Source organism: Lithobates pipiens, unplaced genomic scaffold (assembly GCF_037356315.1).
Source record: "Lithobates pipiens isolate NorthernLeopardFrog02 unplaced genomic scaffold, aLitPip1_a1.2 Scaffold_18, whole genome shotgun sequence".
In the NCBI taxonomy this organism is placed as follows: domain Eukaryota; kingdom Metazoa; phylum Chordata; class Amphibia; order Anura; family Ranidae; genus Lithobates; species Lithobates pipiens.
In genome coordinates this window covers 134,456,725-134,481,426 of record NW_027507758.1, presented here as the reverse complement: position 1 = coordinate 134,481,426, position 24,702 = coordinate 134,456,725, and the positions used below count along the sequence as shown (strand labels likewise).

General features: G+C 44.3%; 1 protein-coding gene across 1 annotated transcript; it reads right to left on the bottom strand.

The window, feature by feature from the left end:
- Positions 1-443: 443 nt before the first annotated feature.
- Positions 444-23,469, bottom strand: PSMB1 (proteasome 20S subunit beta 1). Its single transcript, XM_077486150.1, has 6 exons — positions 23,268-23,469; positions 19,517-19,624; positions 14,417-14,498; positions 12,530-12,659; positions 10,093-10,199; positions 444-723 (listed from the first exon to the last, which is right to left on the bottom strand). Exons 1-6 carry the CDS (start codon positions 23,375-23,377, stop codon positions 538-540), a joined length of 723 nt encoding a protein of 240 aa, XP_077342276.1. The 5' UTR covers positions 23,378-23,469; the 3' UTR covers positions 444-537.
- Positions 23,470-24,702: the final 1,233 nt, after the last annotated feature.

Here is a 24,702-nt window from a genome sequence, read left to right as displayed (position 1 = left end):
TAGGCATCAAGCACAAATTTAGTGTGGACATATGTGGGGTAAGATGCTGCTCAAAACTGAACCAGTGCTTCAGATGTCGATACGGCTGCGTATGGCCTCAGCCAGGGCTGCTCTGGCCGTGCCCCCTGAGATGTTTTACCCCGCTTACTAGGGCTTGGTCACAGAGGGAGCAGGGCCAGACCAGCGATGGCTGAGGCCATATACAGCCATACCCACATCTGAAGCACTGGGTCGTTTTGAACGTTGTCTTACCCCACATTCATGCAGAAACCCAGATTATTCCTACAAGTTCACAATTCATTTATTCCCACAACCAGATCTCCAAATATAGGAGAGTTTACTAATCTTCCAATATTTATTCAAGCAACACTTACCCTACAGAAATTGACCTTTCATCATGGTAGCTCAAGTAAGCGTGGTCAAGCAAGTATTGTCCATGAACATTTTTTCAAATTTTTGTTTATTTTATTTTGTATAAATCAAAGGGGAAAAAAAGACCAGCATACAAGTTTAAATGGCTTATTAAAAAGACACAATCTAATCTTTTCTCAGTGGAATGGACTCCTCTTTTATGCCATCCTTGGTGACGATAGATATTTTCAGTGAATCTCCTGTGTACACATCTCGCTCAGCTGCAGAAATAAATACATCTTTTACAAGCTGCAGAGCCTTCTCCAGTGTCAAAGGAAGGTGCTCCACATTCTGCATGTTCTTGTAGCCAATCTAAAACCCAAAAGAAATACAGTTAATATCTAAAGTACAGAGCAGGAGAAACATGTTGTTATGGTACAAACCACGTGGGAAAGCCAAGGATAAACTTTAACAGGCCCAGCAACATTTCACTGACAGATTTAAAGTGTAACTCAATGCAGAACTAATGGAGTAAAGTCTTCATGGCAGCGCTCCTCTCGCAAAACCACCAGTAGAAGGCAGATAATTGGAAGCCTGAATGATTTTATGAAGGGTGCAAGACCAGGAATGGATAAAAGTGAACACATTACTTATGTAATAGTAAGACCACCGATAACTGCACAGTTTAAGTGTTTTTAACTGCAAATACATACAGGTTTACACTATTGGAGCCTGCCTCCTGGTTTCTTCCCTTACATGCATGCACTGGTAGAGAGGTTTCAAGAGGTGGAGATACATTGCCTGTTGAGCAAGTCCAGGTGTGGCAGCAGGAAAGATATCTTAAAGCGCTATTGACCCACTTATAACCAATAGGGGTTCAAGGAGTTCTGGTTAGTGTGGTGTTCAGGAGGGGGAGCATGATTGATTACTGTGAATAATTGGAGACACTGCAACTGGCTGAAGCAATTTTTATTTGCACTGAATACATAGCGCACTATTGCACAGACATTTATTTTATTTTTTTTATTTTTTTTATTTTTTTTCCTTCTGCTGGATTTATTGCACTTTATTGATAAATGCATTTTCTTAAGGTGGGGGTTGTATATAAGGGGGAAAGATACAGTGCCTTGCAAAAGTATTCACCCCCTTGGCTTTTTACCTATTACATTACAGCCTTTAGTACAATGCTTTTTTAATCTGAATTATATGTGATGGATCGGAACACAATAGTCTAAGTCGGTGAAGTAAAATTAGAAAAATATATACATAAAACTATTTTTCATAAATTAAAAAAACCGGAGTTAGACTTACCGGTAACTCTTTTTCTAGGAGTCTTCCAGGACAGCCTTTGAGATATAGGGCTCCTCCCTCTGGGACAGGAAACACGTCAAGCCAATTAAATAAAAGGTGTGGTCCTCCAGGCCCTCCTCAGTTTTACTCCAAGAACCGCCGGGAGGCTCTGAAAGACATAACACACTGACAATCACGTTAATACACATCCTCACCACTTAGTCCAATTTAAACAACTTTGGGTGGGAAGCCAGGCTGTCCTGGAAGACTCCTAGAAAAAGAGTTACCGGTAAGTCTAACTCCGGTTTTCTCATATCGTCTTCCAGGACAGCCTTTGAGATGATAAGCAAGGAGCTCACCTTGTCAGGGCGGGATCACTGCCTGGAGGACCTTACGTCCAAAAGTCTGCTCTTTATCAGACCATAAATCCAGACGGTAATGTCTTGCGAACGTTGAGTAGCTGGACCACGTTGCTGCTTTGCAGATCTCCTCCGGAGAGGCTCCAGCCCTCTCTGCCCATGATGCAGAAACCGCCCTTGTAGAGTGTGCCTTAACTAAGGGTGCCTGCTTCCCCTCTAACTCATAGGCTTTAACTATCGCCATTCGTATCCACCTGGGGATAGACGCTTTGGACGCCTTGCAGCCCTTGCGGGCGCCCGAAAAATTAACAAAAAGTGAGTCTGACTTCCTGAAGACCCTAGTGGCTTCTAAAAAAATTAATAGACTTCTCCTGACGTCTAACAAACTTAAAGATCTCGCCTCGTCCGAGGTTGAGAAAAAAGTTGGCAAAATAATATCCTGTGTCCTATAAAAAGTGGACACCACTTTAGGAAGAAAACTAGGGTCAGTCTTAAGTACTACCCTGTCTTCTAAGATTAACAGAAATGGCTCTCTGACCGAGAGCGCCTGCAGATCACTGACCCTTCTAGCTGACGTGATCGCTATCAAAAACACAGTCTTAAGTACCATCCACTTAAGTGATGCTCCCTCTAATGGTTCAAATGGATCCTGGGTCAAAGCCCTAAGAACCAAGGCCAAATCCCAATTAGGACAGGACTTCATTCTCACACGCCTGGATCTAGATAGAGCCTTGAAGAAGTTCCTGACAAATGGATTCTGCTGAAGGGAGGACTGAAGGAAAACGCTTAAGGCCGCCACCTGTACCTTTAGAGTGCTGACAGATAGGCCCAGCTCTACCCCTGCTTGTAGAAAGTCCAGGACTGCCGGGACCCCGGGGCTTGCAATTCCCTGTTCTTGCAACCAGGAATTAAACCTCTTTCCTACCTTGGCGTAAATTGCCCTAGTAACTGGTTTACGGCATTCTAACAAGGTCTTAATCACTCTTTCTGAGAAACCCTGTGACCTTAAGATTTGTTCCTCAGATACCAGGCCGCAAGCTTGAGCCTCTCTATCTGAGGGCACAGGATCGGCCCCTGGGAAAGTAAGTCTTCCCTGACTGGCAGAAACAGCGGAGGATGGACGGCCAATTTCTTTATGCTGGCAAACCAGGGTCTCCTTGGCCAAAAAGGAGCTACTAAAATGAGGTCCGTAGTCTCCGAGCGGAACTTCTGCAGGACCTCTGCCACCATCCTTACGGGAGGAAAGGCATAACACAGGCCGAACAGCCATGGATTGGCAAGGGCGTCTATCCCCCTGGCCCGATCCTGTGGGTGAACCGAAAAAAATTGCGTCACCTTCCTGTTGCCTTCTGTTGCAAATAGGTCTATTTCTGGCCTTCCCCAGCATGACACAATCTCCTCGAACACTTCCTTGTTGAGGGACCACTCGTCCTGACCCATCTTCTGGCGACTGAGAAAGTCGGCCAGTAAATTCTGCGTTCCCTTTAGGTGAATGGCTGATATTGAGGACAAGTTCTTCTCTGCCCAGCAGAAGATTCTGTCCGCAATTACCTGGAGTGCAGGGCTTCTGGTTCCCCCTTGCTTGTTCAGGTAGGCTACTGCTGCCACATTGTCTGAGCGAACCTGCAGATCCCTGCCATGTAACTGGGACTGGAAGGTTTCTATAGCCTTCCAAACTGCCAGAAGTTCCTTCTGGTTTGAGGAACGACCTGTCTCTAGGTCCGACCAGGAACCCTGGGCTAAGGTTCCCTCTAGGTGGGCACCCCAACCTAGCGCACTGGCATCGGTCGTGACCACCACCGTAGCTTGTGGGGACCAGGGAAGACCCCTGTCTAGGTTGACCTGGGCCCGCCACCACCAAAGAGACCTCCTGACTGCTGAGGATAGGGGCATAACCTGATCCAGGCTCTCCTGCCTGCCATCCCAATTACGGAGCATGAGTCTCTGTAAAGGACGCTGATGATGCCTTGCCCAGGCCACCGCTGGAAAGCATGATGTCATCAACCCCAGGACTCTCATAACCTCCCTGACCTGGGCTTCCCGACCAGATTGAAGCTGGGCTACCGCCTGCTCTAGCTTGCAGATCTTCTCCTCCGGAAGAAATACCCTCATTTCCACCGAAGAAATCCTGTATCCTAAATACAGGACCTCCTGTGAGGGGGTCAGCTGGGATTTTTCCTGGTTTATCAGCCACCCCAGTGAGCGCAGGAAAACCAAGGCCTCCTGTATGTCCTTCTGCAGTTGTTGGGCCGACTGGGCTATGAACAGTAGATCGTCCAGATATGGGATCACTGTTATAGCCTTGAGCCTTAATGGGGCCAGTGCCTCTGCCAGAACCTTTGTAAAGATTCTTGGTGAGGCTGAGAGCCCGAAGGGGAGAGCTCGAAATTGGAGGTGTAACACACCAGTGTTCAACCTCACCGCCAACCTGAGAAACCTCTGAGATTCCAGATGAATCGGGATATGCAAATAAGCATCCCTGAGATCCACTGTGGCCATGTGACAGCCCTGAAACAGGAACTTGGTTACCGAGAAGATTGACTCCATCCGGAACCGCTTGTATTTTATAAATCTGTTCAGGGGGCGGAGATTCAGTATTAACCTGAACTTCCCCGAAGGTTTCTTTACCACGAATACGTGGGAGTAAACCCCCAAGCCTCGCTCCTCCTGAGGCACCTGCACCATTACTTCTTGGTCCACCAGATCCCCCAGAAGAAGAGCCAAAGCCTCTGCTTTCTCTTGGTCCCTTGGTAACCTTGTTACTTGAAAATTTGGGAGGGGAACTGAACCAAACTCCAACCTGTAGCCGTTCCTTATTACATCTCGAATGAACGGACTTTCGGTTGAAGCTTCCCACTGTGGGAGGAACTTCCCCAGTCTTCCTCCCACCGGGACGCAGGAGTCACTGGGTTTTAGGGGAGGGTTGAGGAGGATTGAATAAGATTCCTCCTCTGCCTCTTCCCTTGTGACCTGTCCAATGCTTTTTGGGGCGAACCTCCCTTCCTGCAGGTTCTGCTGCCTGGGGCCTCGAAAAAGGCGCTTCCCTTCAGGTCTCTTTTTCCTTTCTGGGAAAGCTTTCTTCCTATCCTGCGTGCGCTCTAACGCCTCTTGCAGGCCGGGCCCGAACAAATGATCCCCTGAAAAGGGTAATCCACATAACTTCAATTTTGAAGCTGTGTCTCCTGACCAGGTTTTAAGCCAAATGGCCCTTCTGGCAGCGTTCACTAGTGCTGCAGATCTAGCAGCCATTTTGACTGATTCTGCAGAGGCATCAGCTAAAAAGCCCACAGCCTTGAACAGTAGCGGAAAGGACTTCAACAGCTGTTGCCTAGAAGTACCCGCAGAAATATGCGATTGTAACTGTGTAAGCCAACACTCCAAGTTTCTGGCCACACAGGTAGCTGCTAGGGCCGGTTTAAGCCCGATGGAAGAGGCATCCCAGGCTCTCTTAAGCAGCACATCTCCCCTCTTATCCATAGGGTCCCTGAGTGAACCCATATCATCAAAGGCCAAATCTGTCTTCTTAGAGACTTTAGCCAAGGGAGCATCTAATTTGGGAACCTTGTTCCAGGGAAGCACCGCATCCGACTCAAAAGGGAACCTCCTTCTAAGGCTACCTGAAAAAAATGGCCTTTTTTCCGGTTGTTCCCACTCCAGCAGAATCGCCTCCACTAGCGACTTATGGACGGGGAATACCCTGTCTTTCATTACACTAGTCCTTGATACATCATGTCGTGTTTTGAAAGCTGGACCTGTTCTTCCCTGATCTCCAAAGTGTCATATATAGCCTTGAGGAGGTCACCCACATCATCCAAAGACAGCTTGTATCTGGCTGATCTAATGGCCTCTTCCTCCCCCTCAGATTCAGAAGTAGACTCTGTCCTAGAGGAGGCTAATGACCTGGGTAACCTCTCCCTATCCACCTCCTCCTCCTGACTTGGTTCGGATAAGGAAGGCATACTCACGGCCCTGGGTAAAGGGACAGAGGGACCCTGCATCCTATCCATCATGTTTTTGAAAGATTGGAAGGTGGATGCAATCTCATCCTTTACAGATGTTAAAACATTGTGACAAGCTGCCACCGAGTCCTCTTTCACCAGGCTACTGACACAATCCGGGCAAAGCGGCTTCCCCCAACCGGTGCCTAACTTAGCCCCACACACGGCACATTTCCTTCTGGGTAAAGGTATCTGGGCTCTGTCCTGTTTAACCTAAAAACAAAGAAAAACAGGGTCCCATTAAAATACCACCCCTGACCACACCACTGTGCTTCTAGGGTCTGTCTAGGAAGTGCCCCCCTTCACCAGCAGGTTCTCCACCCCGGGAAGGTACTACGGGTCAGAGTGACCCCCCACCCCCCAGTGTAAGTCCTGGTCTGCCCTCACCAAGCTTACCTGAGAGGTACTGGAGCCTGTTGAACCGGAGTCCACCTGCACAACTGCACTCTCCATGGTTCCTGTGTCTCACTCAGTCTCTCTGAGCCTTCACACCGCTCCAGGCAACCCTGTAGTCACACCGCCGCGCCCAAAGGACTGGAACAGGTCCTGCGGCGCCCCCTGATGACGCGAATCCGGCGGAAGTGCGTCTCTCCCACTTCCGTACGCCAGAACGCAAAGTCTCCGCCCCGACGCCGTGCGTTCCTTGCGAACGCACCGCTCACAGTACCCGGACGCCGGTCGGTGGAACGAACGTCTCCCGCCGCCATCCGACCGACAGGTACTAGCGGTTAGCGCTCCGAGGGGGAGATTGCCGCGCATCGGGGTCCCGTTCTCTCCGAACGTTTTAAATGGCAGCGGGGACTGAAAGCTACCCTCTCCTCCCTTCGTACGGACCGAGGGGTGCTAAGGGTCAGGTCCATCAAGGTGCTCTCCCCAGGCAAAACCCCTGAGAAGGAGCTCCCCTTACCAGTTCCAAACGTGCTCCTTCCCGTCCGGCAGGAAACACAAAAACTGAGGAGGGCCTGGAGGACCACACCTTTTATTTAATTGGCTTGACGTGTTTCCTGTCCCAGAGGGAGGAGCCCTATATCTCAAAGGCTGTCCTGGAAGACGATATGAGAAAATGATCATAATAATTGGCATGTGCGTATGTATTCACCCCCTTTGTTATGAAGCCCATAAAAAAAAAAAAAAAAACTGGTGCAACCAATTACCTTCAGAAGTCACAATTAGTGAAATGATGTCCACTTGTGTGTCACATGATCTGTCATTACATATACACACACTTTTGAAAGGCCCCAGAGGCTGCAACACCTAAGCAAAAGGCACCACTAACCACACACTGCCATGAAGACCAAGTCACTCTCCAAACAAGTAAGGGACAATGTTTTTGAGAAGTACAAATCAGGGTTGGGTTATAAAAAAAAAAAATATCCAAATCTTTGGTGATCCCTAGGAGTGCCATCAAATCTATCATAACCAAATGGAAAGAACATGGCACAACAGCAAATATGCCAAGAGACGGCCGCACACCAAAACTCACAGATCGGGCAATGAGGGCATCAGAGAGGCAGCACAGAGACCCAAGGCAACCCTGGAGGAGCTGCAGAGACTGGAGTACCTGTACATAGGACGACAATAAGCCGTATGCTCCATATAACCTGTACCACTCTGTGGGTGATTTGAAGCCAGGATGGAGGTTCACCTTCCAGCAGGACAATGACCCCAAACACCCTGCTAAAACAACACTTGAGTGGTTTAAGTGGAAACATGTAAATGTGTTGGAATGGCCTAGTCAAAGCCCAGACCTCAATCCAATAAGAAAATCTGTGGTCAGACTTAAAGATTGCTGTTCACAAGCACAAACCATCCAACTTGAAGGAGCTGAAGCAAGCTCAGAGAGCTAAAGTGACTTAGAGCTGTGATAGCCACAAAAGGTGTCTTTACAAAGTATTGACTTTGGGGGGGGGGGTGAATAATTATGCACATTGACCTTTTTCTGTTATTTTGTCCTATTTGTTGTTTGCTTCACAATAAAAAAACACACACACACACACACACACACACACTTTCAAAGTGGTGGACATGTTCTGTAAATTAAATGGTGCAAATCCTCAAACAATCCATGTTAATTCCAGTTTGTGAGGCAACAAAACACGAAAAATGCCAAGGGGGGGGTGAATACTTTTGCAAGGCACTGTATATTTGTATGTGAGTAAGCCATATGAAAAGTAACATTGAAGGATAGGGGGAGGTGTTTCCTAGTACTGCTAGCACCACACCACTATATTTTACTTTATTTAGCATTATCCTATTCATAACGTATAAACATAGTGGAGGCAGCTGCACTTGCTCAGGGGTCTGCAGCACAGAGTATTGAATTGATCGATTATGGTCTGCTTTATACATAGATGCCTTTATATTGTGGTGGTTTAGGTGGACACAGGTGCACTTGAGCCTGGGTTCACGCTGATGCAGCCACGGGTCCCAGTAAGGGTTCTGATGCGTCCCTACCAATTTAGGTGGAAATCAGGTCCAAATTTTTGCCTGAATTCACATCTGAAACTGAGCCAAAGAAGCACAGGACCCTTTTCCAAAGTGGACCGCAGCCGCTTCGGAGGGAAAACCACATCCAATTTCGCATAACTGTGAACCCAGCCTGACAGTCAATCAATGGATTTAGGATCAGTAGACAAAGAAACCAAACGTGCTCAGTTCACCAATTATGTAACTGCATCAGTACTTGATCCATAAAAATATTCTCATAAAAAAGGAAATCTATAGTTTTATATAGTGCAGTAGAAAACAAATTTCTCCAAATCAGGCAAATATCCACTTGGCCTCTGGGAGATTTAAATCCCATGACCAGGCCATTTTTTGCGATGTAGCACTATGTTACTTTAAAGTGGAGGGCCGGTTATAAAAAAAAAAAAAAAATAAAAGTCAGCAGCTGCAAACACTGCAGCTGCTGACTTAATAAACACACTCACCTGTCCAGGGCGCCCACGATGTCGGCCGCCCGAGGCCGACCCGTCCCTCGGCTCTCGGGTCCCGGCGCCGCCATCCCTTGTAAGGGAAACAGGCAGCGGAACCTTATGGCTTCACTGCCCATTTCCTACTGCGCATGCGCGAGTCCCGCAGCGCTTTCTGAATGGGACACGCTGTGTTCTGGAACACACAGTTCCCAGAACACAGCGCGACTCATTACCCAGAAGACGCCGCGACGAAGACAGAAGACAGAAGATCTCCGCGGAGGAGGAAGAGGAAGATTAGGAGAAAGTGCCTAGCAACAGGCATTTCTGGTAAGTAAAAAAAAAAAATTTTTTTCATTTTTTTTTTTTTTAGATTTTTTGTAATTTTTAACATTTTTTTGTTTTTCAGGGTGGCCCTCCCCTTTAACTGGAAATTGTGCAGTCATGCACAGCTTTACCCAAATAAAACGTATGCCCTTTTTTCCCCACAAATAGTTTTTTTTTTCACCGCTGCAGTTTTATTTTTTTGTGCTATAAACAAAAAAAAAAAAAAAAAAAAGGGGGGGGGGGGGGGGGAATACGGATTCATTTTCGCAACAGTTATAGCATCTGTAAACCATGGGATATATACTGGAATTATTATTTTTTTATACTAGTAATGGCAGCGATCAACGTATAGCAGGACTGCAATATTGTGGCAGACAATCGAAACACTGACACCAATACAGTGATCAGTGCTAAAAATATGCACGGTCACTGTACTAATGACACTGGCTGGGAAGGGAGCAAAGGGTTAAATGTGTACCTAGCCAGGTTTTTGTTTTGTACTAAGTTAGGTGCTTTTGCTAAGGGATGTGATGGATTTTATTTCCTGCTTTCTAGGGAAAGAAAATCCATCACATCCCTGCTGTCAGAATGGAGTTCTGCCTTGTTTACCGTCCAGCCTCTCTTACCATTCAATCCAGATATCCATACACCGGCACCCAGTGATTGGCTTCTGCTGTGACTAATCACAGCAGAAACGGCGTGCCCCCTAGGCCGAAGTGCAGAAATATAAATATTATATATACACACACACATAATCTGCACAGAACGGCGGCCCTGTAGCAGTAAACCTGTTATGGGGCAGTCGTTGAAATGGATAGGATATAATGAAAATAAATTGTTCACTAGACATCTTACCTGATTGTCCAGAAGGGGCTGGAGCATGGCACTTGCAGAGCCACCAGCTTTGTATGCATCTCTCTGATAGGATCCTACTGGATCAAAACTGTACACAGCACCTTTGCCTGAAAATTAACAATGGCTTTCGTCAAATTATCACATGAAACAAGGCAAAAAAAAAAAAAGGTGTACATAAACCTTAAGCAAGTACAATCTCAGGGGTGGTCTGGTGCTGCCCAACCTTCATAATTATTTAGCTGGCTTGCCCATAGTAGATGGTGTCAGGGGTGATGATGGGGGAGCCACTATTGTGTTAGAAGTTGCACTCCAGGGGTCTTAAAAGGCCCCATTAGTTTTTACTCCATAGAGTCTTTTCTCACATGTTAAATTTGTGTGTTGGGGGGAAAAAAAAAAAAAAAAAAAAAAAAAAAAATCGACATTTCTCGGGAGCTAAACCCTCCACATAGTCCCCACAGTAGAATAATCCTCCATTTTCACAGTTACTAGAGATGCCTAATCCAGTAATCTGGGACACCAAGGTTGTTAAAGAGGAACTACATCTGAGCACCACAAACCAAAAATACTATTTAATTAATTTTTAATGTTCAGAGCAAACTCCCCATCTATTCACGTCTCCATGCTTTATTTTGATGAGAAATCACTTTGAAAAACACCTCCCTAGAATTTCTGGCTGTGCCCATCTTGCGTAAGGGCATACGATTCATGTAACATTTACTTCCTGGAATCCATCTGGCTTTTGCTCAGACATGCAGGCAGGAGGGTGTGCTTAACTGAGAAAATCCTCCCTTCTCATTTGCCTAGGCATGAAAAGCAGGAAGTGAAAAGGGTTTAGAAAAAAAAAAAAAACAAGCAAATATTATATAGTTTCCCATCTATTTACTAATGCTAGCAGCATGAGGATTAAAATAGTGAGTGTTGCTTTAGAGAGTGAAGTTTCCCTTAAAACCCCTCAGATATTCTACAAAAGGAAGGCTAATGATGTTTGAGGATCTACAGGAGCCTCTCACCCTATACAATTTCTATTTGGATATTTACAGCTTACTGTGTAATGACTCTTTAGGAAAGCCCCTTTCTGGAATCTATAAAGAACTGCCTAGATCAGGGTTAGTGACTGGAAAGACAAGTGGGATTACCCATTTATGCACTTTGACTCTGCTACAGACTGACCTATCCATTAGAGGTTCTGCATAGAATCTCCCCCGCCCCCCCCCCCCCCCCCCCCCCCAGTCAAACCTGTGGGTATTTGCCAATCCCTCTCCTGAGTGTTGGCATTGTACTTATTCTTTCACCGACATCCATCATATTTTTTCATAATAAAGTATTTTAATTGAATTTTTTTGCATATTTATATTATTGTTATATTTAAGATTGCACATAGAGGTATGTGTTTTAAGAAGCATGTATGTGTGGATAAAGATGGATGATAATATTACTGCTGTAAACAGTACTAAGAAACTTTATTGTACAGTATGTGTACAAAGTATCTTATCTAAGAGCACCTGGTTAGCAACATTTTTGGAGGAAAGGCTGTGCAGCACAACGTAGGGCTGCACAGTAAAGATCACTGGAACCAGAAGGTACAGCTGTATAGTGGTAACCAACATTAAACTGATAGCAAACTGTGGCAGAGTAAAAAAAAAAAAAAAAAAACACCTGTAAGTGTATTGCATACTAGCACATTACAAAATATTTGCGTTAGAACGAAGCCCTCCAGTAGCACGCCATCACTGCCGAGAGGGCTGACATCTTTCCCCGGTCTTTTTTCCGGAGCGTGGGCTCCATCAGTGTGAGTAGCTGGAGCTGCGTTGACATCACTCCTGCGCATTCATGTGGGAACCCTCAGTTCCAGCACAAACTTCTGAAGGTCTTGCACCCTGGCTGCATGCTGGGGGAATAACTCCTAAACGGTACACTTTTAGGAGATATTCATTTTACCTACAGGTAAGCCTCATTAGTAGGTAAAAAAATCACAAAGCGGACTTTACTACCGCTTTAACTGTCAATGACCACATTAACACTGCACATGTCCTTGCAGATTTCAAGGCTAGATGGTTAAAAAAAAAAAAAAAAAAAAATGTACATACCATGGTGGAATTCAAACGTAGTGCGTGCAATATATTAATGAATTGTCTTCCAAAGCAAGCATGACATACATTTATGACACCAACTTCTCTTTTCCAAGCCTGCCCCTTCTACTTCATTGACTTAGATGAGGAAAGGCTCTCCTGACATGAAAGAGCAGGACGTTCCTGCTAAGCACACTCCACTAAATACAGTTTTTTTTTTGTTTTAGTTTTTTGTCCTAATTTTCCAGCTTGTGCGTAGATTTTAGTAACTGGTTCTGCAAGTGTATGTCTCATCTGTGCCAAACTACTACTCACTCCATGCACTCCTTGGAGATATAGATCAATGCAGACTGGTCTTAGAAACTCACCTTCTTCATCAAGGCCACCAATGATATTGTATACATAATATGGAAAGAAGCGTCTTGAGTAGAGAATTGTGGAGAGCATTGCTGCAATTGCATTACTAGTCATGGTCTTGTTGTTTGAATGCTTATACATCTATAAAAAAAGAGAAATAGGTCACACTGCTACTATTACAGCATCTCCAGTAAGGCTGCATAAAACAATGTACTATCATATTAATATAAATGACTAGAAAGATTTGGTTATTCTCAAAATAGACAACTTCTCTGAGAGAAACATGGAAGGCTATCATTGCTGACTTTTTGCTCAGAAAATGCTAGAAGTCTGGGTTAGCATGATAATCCGCTGGCTTCAGTACTTAGAGCAATTGGATTAAGCACACCACAAAGAATTACAACTTTATCTGCACCTTACTGACCTGCATACTTATTCTGGGTCAGTGACTCAAAGTAGTGAATTCAGGAGGTCAGCAATGGCAACCTCCATATTCTTTTCTTTAAAGTGGAACTCCACCCAAAAGGGAAAGTTCCACTTTAAAATAGAAGTTCAGCCGAAAACTAACTAAATCCATTGGTAGCCACATTCTAAGGCTAATCTATCTAACCCTGTAAAGCAAAAATCGCTATATCTTTTTTCTGCAGCCAATCAGGTCCAGTCCCACGCTGAGCTGTCATCGAAGGCTCCTCTATGTAGGCATATGTAGGAGAGACAGCCGACAATGGAAACCCCATAGTAAGTCTATGGGTGACGGCACTTCTCTGGCATTTCCCAGCCACTGTCTCTTCCATACAGCATCTGCCGATGGTTACCAGACCGAACCAGCTGCAGAAAAAGGTATGTATAGCAATTTTTGCTTTACAGGGTTGGATAAATCAGTCTTAGAACGTGGCTGCCAGTAGATTTAGAGTTGGTTTTAGGCTGAACGTCCTCCTCTCCCCTTGCTCTGCCATATTTGGCATATCATTTTGGGGGAGGGGGAGTGGGTACCTAGTTGACAGATACCCACTCCTATTCACCTAGGCGATGTGAGGAAGTTCAACCCCTCCCTACTGTCTTCTGGGACACGTCACATGCACAGGCAGTGTAGACAGAATAGAGGCCAACTTCAGCCAAAACATTTTTTTCACCCAATTATCTTCCAGGACAGCACATGAGAGACTGTGGTTATACCAATAGGAAACCCAAACTGTCACAAACTAAACAAAAGTCCCATGCAGAAATAATTTAATGTAATGTTTTTTTTTTCTCTGTAGTATACAGAAACAGGGTGCAATCTGTAATTTTTGTTTACATTTTGTTATTAAATCTGACAAAAATTCTACTGCAGTATGTTTTTTTTCAAACAGGAGCGCCAAACAGACTGAGACTAACAGCTCCCCATATTTCAACTTTATTTAAAAAGTGGAATTCTGCGATTGCCACAACTATGTCAGATGGCTCTGGTCCAGTCATGCGATTCTGCTTCAATGTGTCAGCTAATGCCGCTGCAGGGAAGAGGTGGAAGCGGCAGTAATGGATAGGCCACTGAAGCCTATAGGTCATTGATGGCGAACCTTGGCACCCCAGATGTTTTGGAACTACATTTCCCATGATGCTCATGCACTCTGCAGTGTAGTCGAGCATCATGGGAAATGTAATTCCAAAACATCTGGAGTGCCAAAGTTCGCCATCACTGCTATAGGTGATGCCACTGCTCCAGTGCCCTCTCCTCTTCCCTGCAGTTACTGCTTGCTGACACAGGAGATTCACATGACCAGACTGGAACTGAAAAAAGCTAAGTATACACGTTTTTCTTAAAAGGGTTAGTAAGCATAGATGTTGTCCAGAAATTCCACTTTAAAGAAAGGTTCTAAACTTGTTTAACTTGAACATTAAAAGGCTACATAATATACCTTTAATCTGGCCTCAATTATTTTGGTGAGGGTCAGGCAGTCTCCATGGAATCCACTACATCCAAGAACGGTTTTGTCTGTCCTACAAAACAAGGATGAAATTGCTTAAAGTTAAGTTGAATTAAAAACAGCCATTAGTGCTCAAAGACTACAATATGGCAATAAGCAACCTATGGGAAGTTAACAACGTTAGAGATTAAAGCGGAAGTAAACCCGCACATTTTTTTTTTTTTTTTTTTAAACCTGCAAAGCAAAAGGCATAATGAGCTAGTATGCACCGCATACTAGCTCATTATGAAATACCTTAGAACGAGGCCCCGACATCTGGCCCGATCCACGCCGAGGGAGCTGACATGCTCCCTCTGCGTTTCTTCCGGGTATCGCGGCTCCGGCGCTGTGAGTGGCCGGAGCCGCGATATCGTCACTCCCGCGCATGCGCACGGGAGATTTCAGTCCAGCCGGTCGGCCGCTGCCGGATTTTGACGGCGAGAACCCCCTTGTGCGCATGTGCCGCTGCAGTCAGCGGCGCATACCGAGGGGAATATCTCCTAAACCGTACAGGTTTAGGAGATATTTTTTTTTTACCTACAGGTAAGCCTTATTATAGGCTTTCCTGTAGGTAAAAGTTAAAAATGTGGGTATACAACCACTTTAATATTTTCCACTAGGCACCTGGGAGAGATAGTACCTACATACAGTGGGGCAAAAAAGTATTTAGTCAGCCACCAATTGTGCAAGTTCTCCCACTTAAAAATATGAGAGAGGCCTGTAATTGTCATCATAGGTATACCTCAACTACGAGAGACAAAATGTGGAAACAAATCCAGACAGACAATCACATTGTCTGATTTGGAAAGAATTTATTTGCAAATTATGGTGGAAAATAAGTATTTGGTCAATATGAAAAGTTAATCTCAATACTTTGTTATATATCCTTTGTTGGCAATGACAGAGGTCAAACGTTTTCTGTAAGTCTTCACAAGGCTGTCACACATGTGTCCCATGCCAAATGAGCAAGATGTGTATTAACCGCTTCAGCCCCGGAAGATTTTACCCCCTTCCTGACCAGAGCACTTTTTATAATTTGGCACTGCATCGCTTTAACTGACAATTGCGTGTCTGTTCGACGCTGTACCAAAACGAAATTTGCGTCCTTTTTCCCCCACAAATAGAGCTTTTTTTTGGTGGCATTTGATCACCGCTGCGTTTTTGTTTTTTTTGTGCTATAAATAAAAAAAAGAGCGACAATTTTGAAAAAATATATATATATATTTTTTACTTTTACTTTTTGCTATAATAAATATCACCGATTTAAAAAAAAAAAATCTTCATCAGTTTAAGCCAATATATACGCAATAAGCGTATAGTGATTGTAGATGCTATAACTTTTGTGCAAACCAAACTATGGGAAAGATTTATGGCATATTTTATTTTTATTTTTTATAGTAATGATTTTTAGTGGTACTGTGACATTGCGATGGACAGATCGGACACTTGACACTTTTTTGGGACCATTGACATTTATACAGCTATCAGTGCTATAAATATGCACCGATTACTGTGTAAATGTCACTGGCAGGGAAAGGGTTCACACAAGGGGCATTCAAGGTGTTAACTGTGTGTTCCCTCAGTGTGTTCTAACTGTGTGGTGATGGAAGTGACTAGGAGGGGAGACATTGTTTTTCCTACTTAGTAGGAACAAACGATAGGTTTCCTCTTCCCTGACAGCACTGGGATTTGTGAGTTTACACAACCCACCTCCATTTATGTACAGCGAGGGGAAAAGGTATTTGATCCCCTGCTGGTTTTGTATGTTTGCCCACTAACAAAGAAATTACCAGTTTATAATTTTAAATGGTAGGTTTATTTTAACAGTGAGAAACAGAAAAAAAAATATTCAGAAAAACGCATTTAAAAAAAATAAAAAAAGTTATAAAAATTGATTTGCATTTTAATGAGTGAAATAAGTATTTGATCCCTTAATAATCAGCAAGATTTCTGGCTTTCTTTTAAACATGTAACAAGCTCAGATTAGGAGCACTCTCAAAGGGAGTGCTCCTAATCTCAGCTTGTTACCCGTATAAAAAGACATCTGTCCACAGAAGCAATCTCTCCACCCTGGCCAAGACCAAAAAGCTGTCCAAGGATGTCAGCGACAAGATTGTAGACCTACACAAGGCTGGAATGGGCTTCAAGACCATCGTCAAGCAGCTTGATGAGAGGGTGACAACAGTTGATGTGATTATTAACAAATGGAAGAAACACAAAATAACTGTCAATCTCCCTCAGTCTTGGGCTCCATGCAAGATCTCACCTCATGGAGTTTGAATGATTATGAGTACGGAGGGGAATCAGCCCAGAACTACACAGGAGAACCTTGTCAATGATCTCAAGGCAGCTGGGACCATAGTCAACAAGAAAACAATTGGTAACACACTACTCCGTGAAGGACTGAAATCCTGCAGTGCCCGCAAGGTCCACCTACTCAAAAAAGCCTATGTACAAGCCCATCTGAATGATTCAAAGGAGAACTGGGTGAAAGTGTCTTGGTCAGATGAGACCAAAATCAAGCTCTATGGCATCAACTCAACTTGCTATGTTTGGAGGAGAAATGCTCCCTATGAACCCAAGAACACCACCTCCACCATCAAACATGGAGGTGGAAACATTATGCTTTTTGGGCGTTTTTATGATAATAGGGGACAGGATAACTTCACCGCATCAAAAAAGGAGGATGGACAGGACCATGTACCATCAAATCTTGGGTGAGAATCTCCTTCCCAAAGCCAGGGCATTGAACATGGGTCGTGGATGTGTATTTCAGCATGACAATGACCCACAAACACACAGCCAAGGCAACAAAGGAGCAGATCAAGAAGAAGCACCTTAAGGTCCCGGAGTGGCCTAGCCAGTCTTCAGCCCTTAATCCCATAGAAAATACGTGAAGGGAGCTGAAGGTTCGAGTTATCAAACTTCAGTCTCGATACCTTAAAAAGTAACTGCAGTCTGCTCATATAATCTGTGATTAAAACATCTTTGCCATTCTGAAGTTTCCTTCCAATCACTTTGCATATTATTTTATAGATACTGATTCTGAACTTGCCAAGTCTGGCTGTATCCATTTTAACAGTGGGCAGCTGAAGCTGCTGCCTGTTCACTTTCTGGATTTACATAGACACCTCCAGCTCTGCAGCTCTCATTGGCCCTCTTGACTCACCCCCCTCCCTTCCTGGCAAACTAACAAGAAAGAGAGAGAAAGCTGTGCACGTAATAAGCCTAGGCTTTTTTCCAGACAACAGGAAGTGGGCTGTATAAGTACTTACTGGCAGAAAAAAAAATGTTTTACTAGTTAAAGCGGTTCTTCACCCTAAAGGGGAAGTTCTGCTAATCTGATCCCCCCCCCCCCCCCTCCGATGCCACAATCGGCACCTTTCAGGGGGGAGGGGGGTGCAGTTACCTGGATAATCCAGGTATCTGCACCCACTTCCGGGCAGACCGCCTGATGGGTTTACTTCCTCTTTTTTTCCCTGCAAAGGTAAAGCATAATGGACTACTATGCATCGCATAGTAGCTCATTATGTGTCACTTACCTGTAGTTCGCCGCATCCATCTTGCTGGTGGCGTCTCGCAGCTCCGACGAATCACAGCGGCGAAACCGCGATGACGTCACTCGCGCGCATGCGCACGGGAGTCGCGTCTCGCAGCTCCGCTGCTGCCATTCGGCGAAGCCGCGATGACGTCACTCCCGCGCATGCGCACGGGAGTCGACAAATCAGGCAAATCCATTCCTGGACTTGCCGCATTTAGTGCGCCTGCGCGCCGCTGTCTACAGCGCATGCGCCGTAGACAGCGGTGCCCATTTTCGGGCAAATATCTCCTAAATCATATAGGTTTAGGAGATATTGCTTGGACCTACAGGTAAGCCTTAATCTAGGCTTACCTGTAGGTCAAAGTGGTTTGAAAGGGTTTACTTCCTCTTTAATCATTTTGTCTACATGAATCATGTCATTTTTAGAACCGATCACAAATGAGTTTGTTTCCCATTAAGGGAGGCCGTACTTTATTCCCCAAATTACTCTTCAAAAATTCCAGGGACTAGTATTTGCTCCTGAGAAAAGCTACTACTACTACTACTAAAAGCTACTACAGCTCAACTTGTCAAATTGCTGAAAAAGTTAATGCTGGTTACAATAGAAAGGTGTCAGAGCACACAGTACATCAGTTTGTTGCGTATGTGGCCGTGTAGTGGCACACCGGTCAGGGTGCCCACACTGACCCACGTCCACCCCCAAAAGTGCCAACAATGGGCACGTGAGCACATAGTGGAGTCCATGCCTCAAGACGTTATGGTCCATGATCATATGGCTGATCGGTGTGGGTCTATCTAAAAATACATACACACACAAAATGCATATGCAGAGAAAGCAAGAGATTTGCCCTTAGGACGGGTTTACCTTTCAGTGCATGTTACATGCAACACCCATAACTCAGGTGTGATGTGTAACATGCTCCAGACCTGGCCCCCGCACCCCTTTTTTCCTGCAAAAATACATGCATTTATTATTTTTTTCTGCGAAGCTGAACTTGGCCTTTAATAACTTTCACAATGGCAATGAAAAAAGTCTGACAGTTTTTTTTTGTTTTTATTATTACTTTGTATTATTGGAGATTTTCTTTCACTTACTCTCTGAAAGAACTATTATCATCGGTGCTGTGTGTGAGGGTAATCTCACACAGCTCAGGTTAGCAGCTGAAGCTCCCAATAAGTGGTACTAATCTATCCCCATTCAGTCAAAAGCTGGAAAAAGTATTGGCTGAACTTTACATTTATGACAAAGGGGATCATTTGTTAATATAAAAAAAAAAAAAAAATAGTTGTACAAAAGTGACAAACATTTGCACAGCCACTATGAAAAATTACTGTACTATCTAGTGGCCAATTTTTCACTGCAGCTGTGCGAATGTTTGTCGCAGTCACACAACATTTATTTTTTAATAATATAGATCACACCACTTAGGAGTACTAGCGTTTTTTTATTGATATTTATCCTCTAACAATAAAAGGTGCATTGTAGCCACTTTGTATTAAAAGTCACTTACAATTTGTAGCATTTTGGTGTGTTCCTGCTGTGGATTGAATAATCCTCGCTGAGCCGTGTATCTGAAGCAACAAGTGCAAAATCTTCACCAGCAAGAGCCAATACGGTACTGGAAAAGAAAAACAATATTATTATTCATATTATATACAGTAAAATACATAAAACGGTGTACAATAGTTATAGTACTTTAAAGCATAATTGTATGTATGATAATCTTAAAAACTGACCTCACTGATCAGTGTAAACAGCTGCATGTGTTGTCCAAGACACAAAAGTCCTCCCCAAAAAATGAAAGCGAAAAGTGACTGAATGCTTGCGGCAACACATATGGTTTTACATAGGCCCATTGTTTGTTTTTACACTTGTCAAAAACAAAACAAACATGGCTGTTGCTTTAAAGTACAAACGTAAAACTATAGGTAAAACTTTTTTTTCCCTTATGAAAAGAGCAATGGAGAGTTATAAGGTCTAAGTTTTTTTTGTCTGCATTTGTGTCCCATTGGGGAGATTTCATTCACTTCCTATCTCATAGCCAAAACAGGAAATGAGGTCACCAGAACTAATGTCCCCATTGGACGATTTCACCTCTATTACTTGTTGGGGGGTTTTCTGGGGAGGGACAAACTAAAAAATTAAATTTTTTTACACTTTCAATGGTAAAAAGGACAAAAAGAGAGCGTGGAACTTAAAAAAAAAAGTTTTGTCTTCAGTTAAACTGGATATCATGGTGGAAGCTGAACTACTGGTACCATTTGGTTCCGAGTGACTAAATAACCTGAGGAAAGAGCGTGGCATTGCGTGAGATATGGAAGCAGAACTTGCTGTGACTTCCACAGTATTGTAACTAAATGGTCCATGAGGGAATTTTTAGAGATCCAACTACTGCATCCTACCTTATGAACACACACACAATATATATATATATATATATATATATATATATATATATATATATATATATATATATATATATATACACAAATGTTAACACAATGAAACTAGTAGCCTTGGCTACAGTAATTTCAGCTGGTTAAACAGTGACAGTACAGCACATTTGACAAAAAAAAAAATGGGGGGGGGGGGGAGGCAAACCCAGGAATGCTGATGGGTTACTTCTTGACCACCAGCTGCTCCCCATTCGCCCCACGTCACCAGTGTTTTCACATCAAGTAGAAAAATCTCAAAGGACTATTAGTGAATGACAATGCACAGTAAACAATGACAGCAGATTTATAGTGCTGCAGCTTTCACTTTTAAACTTATATCTTTCTGCTCACTTTTTTGCAGGTAAAAAAGTGCATTTATTTTTTCTTAGGAGCCTGTAAGGCTGATCGCAGGTGCAATGTCCGGCTCCTGCAGACTGTCAGTGTAGCTGTCTGCCTGTACCTCCGATGATATGGGCAGGCAGTTACTGAAGTCCCAGAAGCTCATTGGACTATGAGAGTGCTCAACCAGTTTATTAAGAACTACAAGCTGTCAGCCTCAACGGATGACTGTATTTGTAGGCATTCATTCACAGAACTGTTTCCAATTTGTGACAGTGGGTCCGGAGAGAAGGTCCCCAGCCCGCTGTCACAAGGAGGAGACGGTTATTTGAGAGGGGAGGATGCTCAATGTTACACCCTAAATTTGGGTGCAACATGTTGCGCAAAAGGTGAACTTATCCTTTTAAGCTCTATTCACACTTGTGCGATTCCAAAGTTGTGCCACTTCCATTGCAACTTTGATGTGACTTTGGCTGTTGCACAACTGTCACATTAATAATATTATGATGTGACCTTTGAGAGTTTACATTGCAGTCTAAGGCACTAAAGTCCCATCAAAGCTACGTAGGAACCTTAAAATCGCATAGATTTGAAAGGCTTCCATAGAAATACATGGGCTGTGACTTTAAAGTGGAGCTCCAGCCACACCCCCCCCACAAAAAAAAACTAAAAGTCAGCAGCTACAAATACTGTAGCTGCCGACTTTTAATATTAGGACACTTAAACCTCATGTACACTGCTGCTGGTAAACGGACGTTCAGTGGCAGTTGGATGCTTTTTTCAACTGCCCCCGAACTCATCCAATGTTATCTTATGTGTATATGTACACAGGTTGTCGAATTTTAGGCAGTTGCGTTTATAGACTTTTCTTTAAAGGCAAAAAATGAGTTCAGATGCCGAAGTTTCCAACGGCAAGTGCGGTAACTCGCGTTTAGCCGTGTTTCGTTTACAGCTGTTTTCCCATTTTTGACTATTTTTGAAGAAAACATTTTTTTTTTTTAAACGCTTCTAAACGCAAACGTGGCAAAACTGATGTTTTAAACGTGGGTTATTATCTGTCAAGTTAAATCACTCAGGAGACATTGTAAAAACGTCCCATGTATATTAAGCCTTACCTGTCCAGGGATCCCACGATGTCGGCACCCCAGACAATTTTTCAATTGGCTCTCGGATGCTGCTGCCATTCTCCCTACTATGGGGGAAGTAGGAAGGGGGCCAAACTTCTGGGAGACCTCGTCATGGTGAGGTTACCCGGAAGTGGGGATGGTGCCAATCAAATACAGATCCCCCCCAAAGGTGCCAAATGTGGCAGGGAGGAAGCAAATAAGTGAAGCTTCCCCTTCTTCCCCTTTTGGGTGGAGCTCCGATTTAACGTAGAAGTAAACCCATCAATTTAAGTGTTTTAAAAAAAAAAAAAAAAGTTACATTGGATGTGCTCTCAACTAAACTGTCAAACCAACCAATGGCTGGTGTCATAACTGATCACACAAGCATCATGGCAATTGAAGATTAAACACAGGCCAAGATGGCAGCTTCCTTGACAAAGGAGGATTTACTTCCACTTTAAAGAGGAAGTAAAGCCCCTGGGAAAAAAAAATATACCCTGCAAGACAAAGGCATAATGAGCTAGTATACATAGGATACTAGCTCATTATGAATTACTTACCTGAGATCGAAGCCCCCCGCATTGGCGCTCGTTTGCCTCCTCCGATGCCACAATCCAACCCAGAGTGACTTCCGGGTATTGTGGCTCCGGCACTGTGACATCACTCCCGCGCGTTCTCGCTGGTGCCATTAGAAACGGCATGCTCAGTGCCACTATTTCTACAAATATCTCCTAAATCTTTTAAGTTTGGGAGATATTTCGTGCACTTACAGGTAAGCTTTAATCTAGGCTTACCTGTAGGTTAAAGTGGTTGTAATGGGTTTATAAACGCTTTAAGACGCAAGGCAAGTAGCACAAGTGTAATTGGAACTTCAGCGAATGGAACCTATTCCTGAAGAACTGCATTGCGCAAATATTATGACATTAAAAATTGCAGCAGCCGCTATTTTATTTTCCAGGGTCTTTGCTTTTAGACAATACATAGTGTATGGAGGGTAAATTTTCTAGCAAAAAATTTTTAATGTGTAAGTGTGAAATGCCAAAGCTGTCCTGGGCAGCAAGGAGTTAAAGGGGGGGGGGGGGGGGGTGAAGCTGAAGTTACTACAGATCGGCCACATGGATTTAGATGATAGGATAGAATGTGGGATGTGAGGGGTCAGTTCAGAGCCCTCCATGAAGATCAGTGATGACAGACAACTTTGCAGAATCGAAAGTGAAATCTGCACACCACACACAATAAGAGGAGGAAATTAGCTCCTGACTCGTCTGTTTCTCTCCTTTATTCCTCTATAGACTCACAATGGCCACCCTGTGCTCACCAGCATTGTCACCACATCGTATGGGGGGGTACAGGGGGTCCCCCTAGTCCCCCTCATTCTTACCCTCCGTTGAAGGTGTAAGGGCTGAACCTCTGCTGCACCGGCCCCGTATAATGGTAATCCATCCCCCTGTACATGTGCTCCCCGGCCTGGGACTCCGCAGACATATACATCCTGATACACGAACTCAACAAGCGATCTAACACCCGGCAATCCGCTCTGCTGTCTCACTGCCAAGATGGCGACAGAAGCACTTCCGGCGTCCCGCCCTCTACTTCCGGTACAGCGCTCACAGTCCTACACACACTTCCGTCTGCATTGTGTCGCTAATTGGGAGTTGCTGCCATGTTTTTGGTTATCATAGGATGTCTGGTATGAACAGATGCGGCTTCAGTGACCAAAGTTGTGGGCTTAGTGACATGAATAGAAGTATACACATTCACTGGAATCTAATAAAGGTTTTAACGTGTTAAAGAGGAACTCCACTTCTGTCTTATTTTTGTATACCCTCTTTCGTTGTTCACTGGGGTATCCTAAAAATTAGAGAGGAGCTCCGAACCCACCTGAGCTAGCCCACCAAGAAGCTGTCATTGTACCAAGCCAATCATAAGCTGCTCAGACATTCCCCTTGGGGCATGTGCAGTGAGTTCTTCATTGGCCCGAAGCCTCCTGGGTTGCACAGGTATACTAGGAGGTAGGTATGAGCTCCGGCGTGTTCGCACACTCCATGTGCAAAGCCCGCCAGGAAGTCTGTGCAGCACTGCGCTAATCACAGGCAGTAAGACATTTCCCGATCTCTGCAGCCGCACATCAGGAAATGTCTCACTACCTGTGATTAGCACACCGCCGTGCCGACTTCCTGGTGTCTCAGCACGTGGAGAGAGCGAACACGCCGGAACTCATCCTTACTAGGAGGCTTTGAGCCACTCTGGTACGTCATTCTCACCTAGACCAGAATACAGGAAGTGGGGGTAGCTTGCATTTAATAACACTATGGGGGTTGTTAGGACAAGTCTGATCAGAGAAGCCTGAGTTCCCAGCATAGCTAGAGAACTGACCACGGTGTGTTCTTCTACTTAGTGTGGTCAGTTTTTGATAGGAAAGCAGAAGGACTGGCAAGGGCACCAGGGATTTCTTCGCAAAGGAAGTAATACAAAGGGACAGGATACTCTTTTATACAAGTATATGGTACAACAGGCACATATCAGGAATATGAAATGTTGGGTTTACATAATCTTTAAAAGTGGCACTATTAAGAACTACCTAGATGAGAAGGAGGCTTAGAACACTGATATGAAGGAGGGAGGGACTGTGATGTGAAGGGGGAATGAGGGCACTGATACAAAGAGGGGACTGTGGTGTGAAGGGGGTACTGAAGACACTGATATGAAGGAGGGACTGTGATGTTAAGGGGGCAGAGGACACTGATGTGAAGGGAGATTGTGATGTGAAGAGGGGAATGTGGTGTGAAGGGGGGGCTGAGGACACGGATATGAAG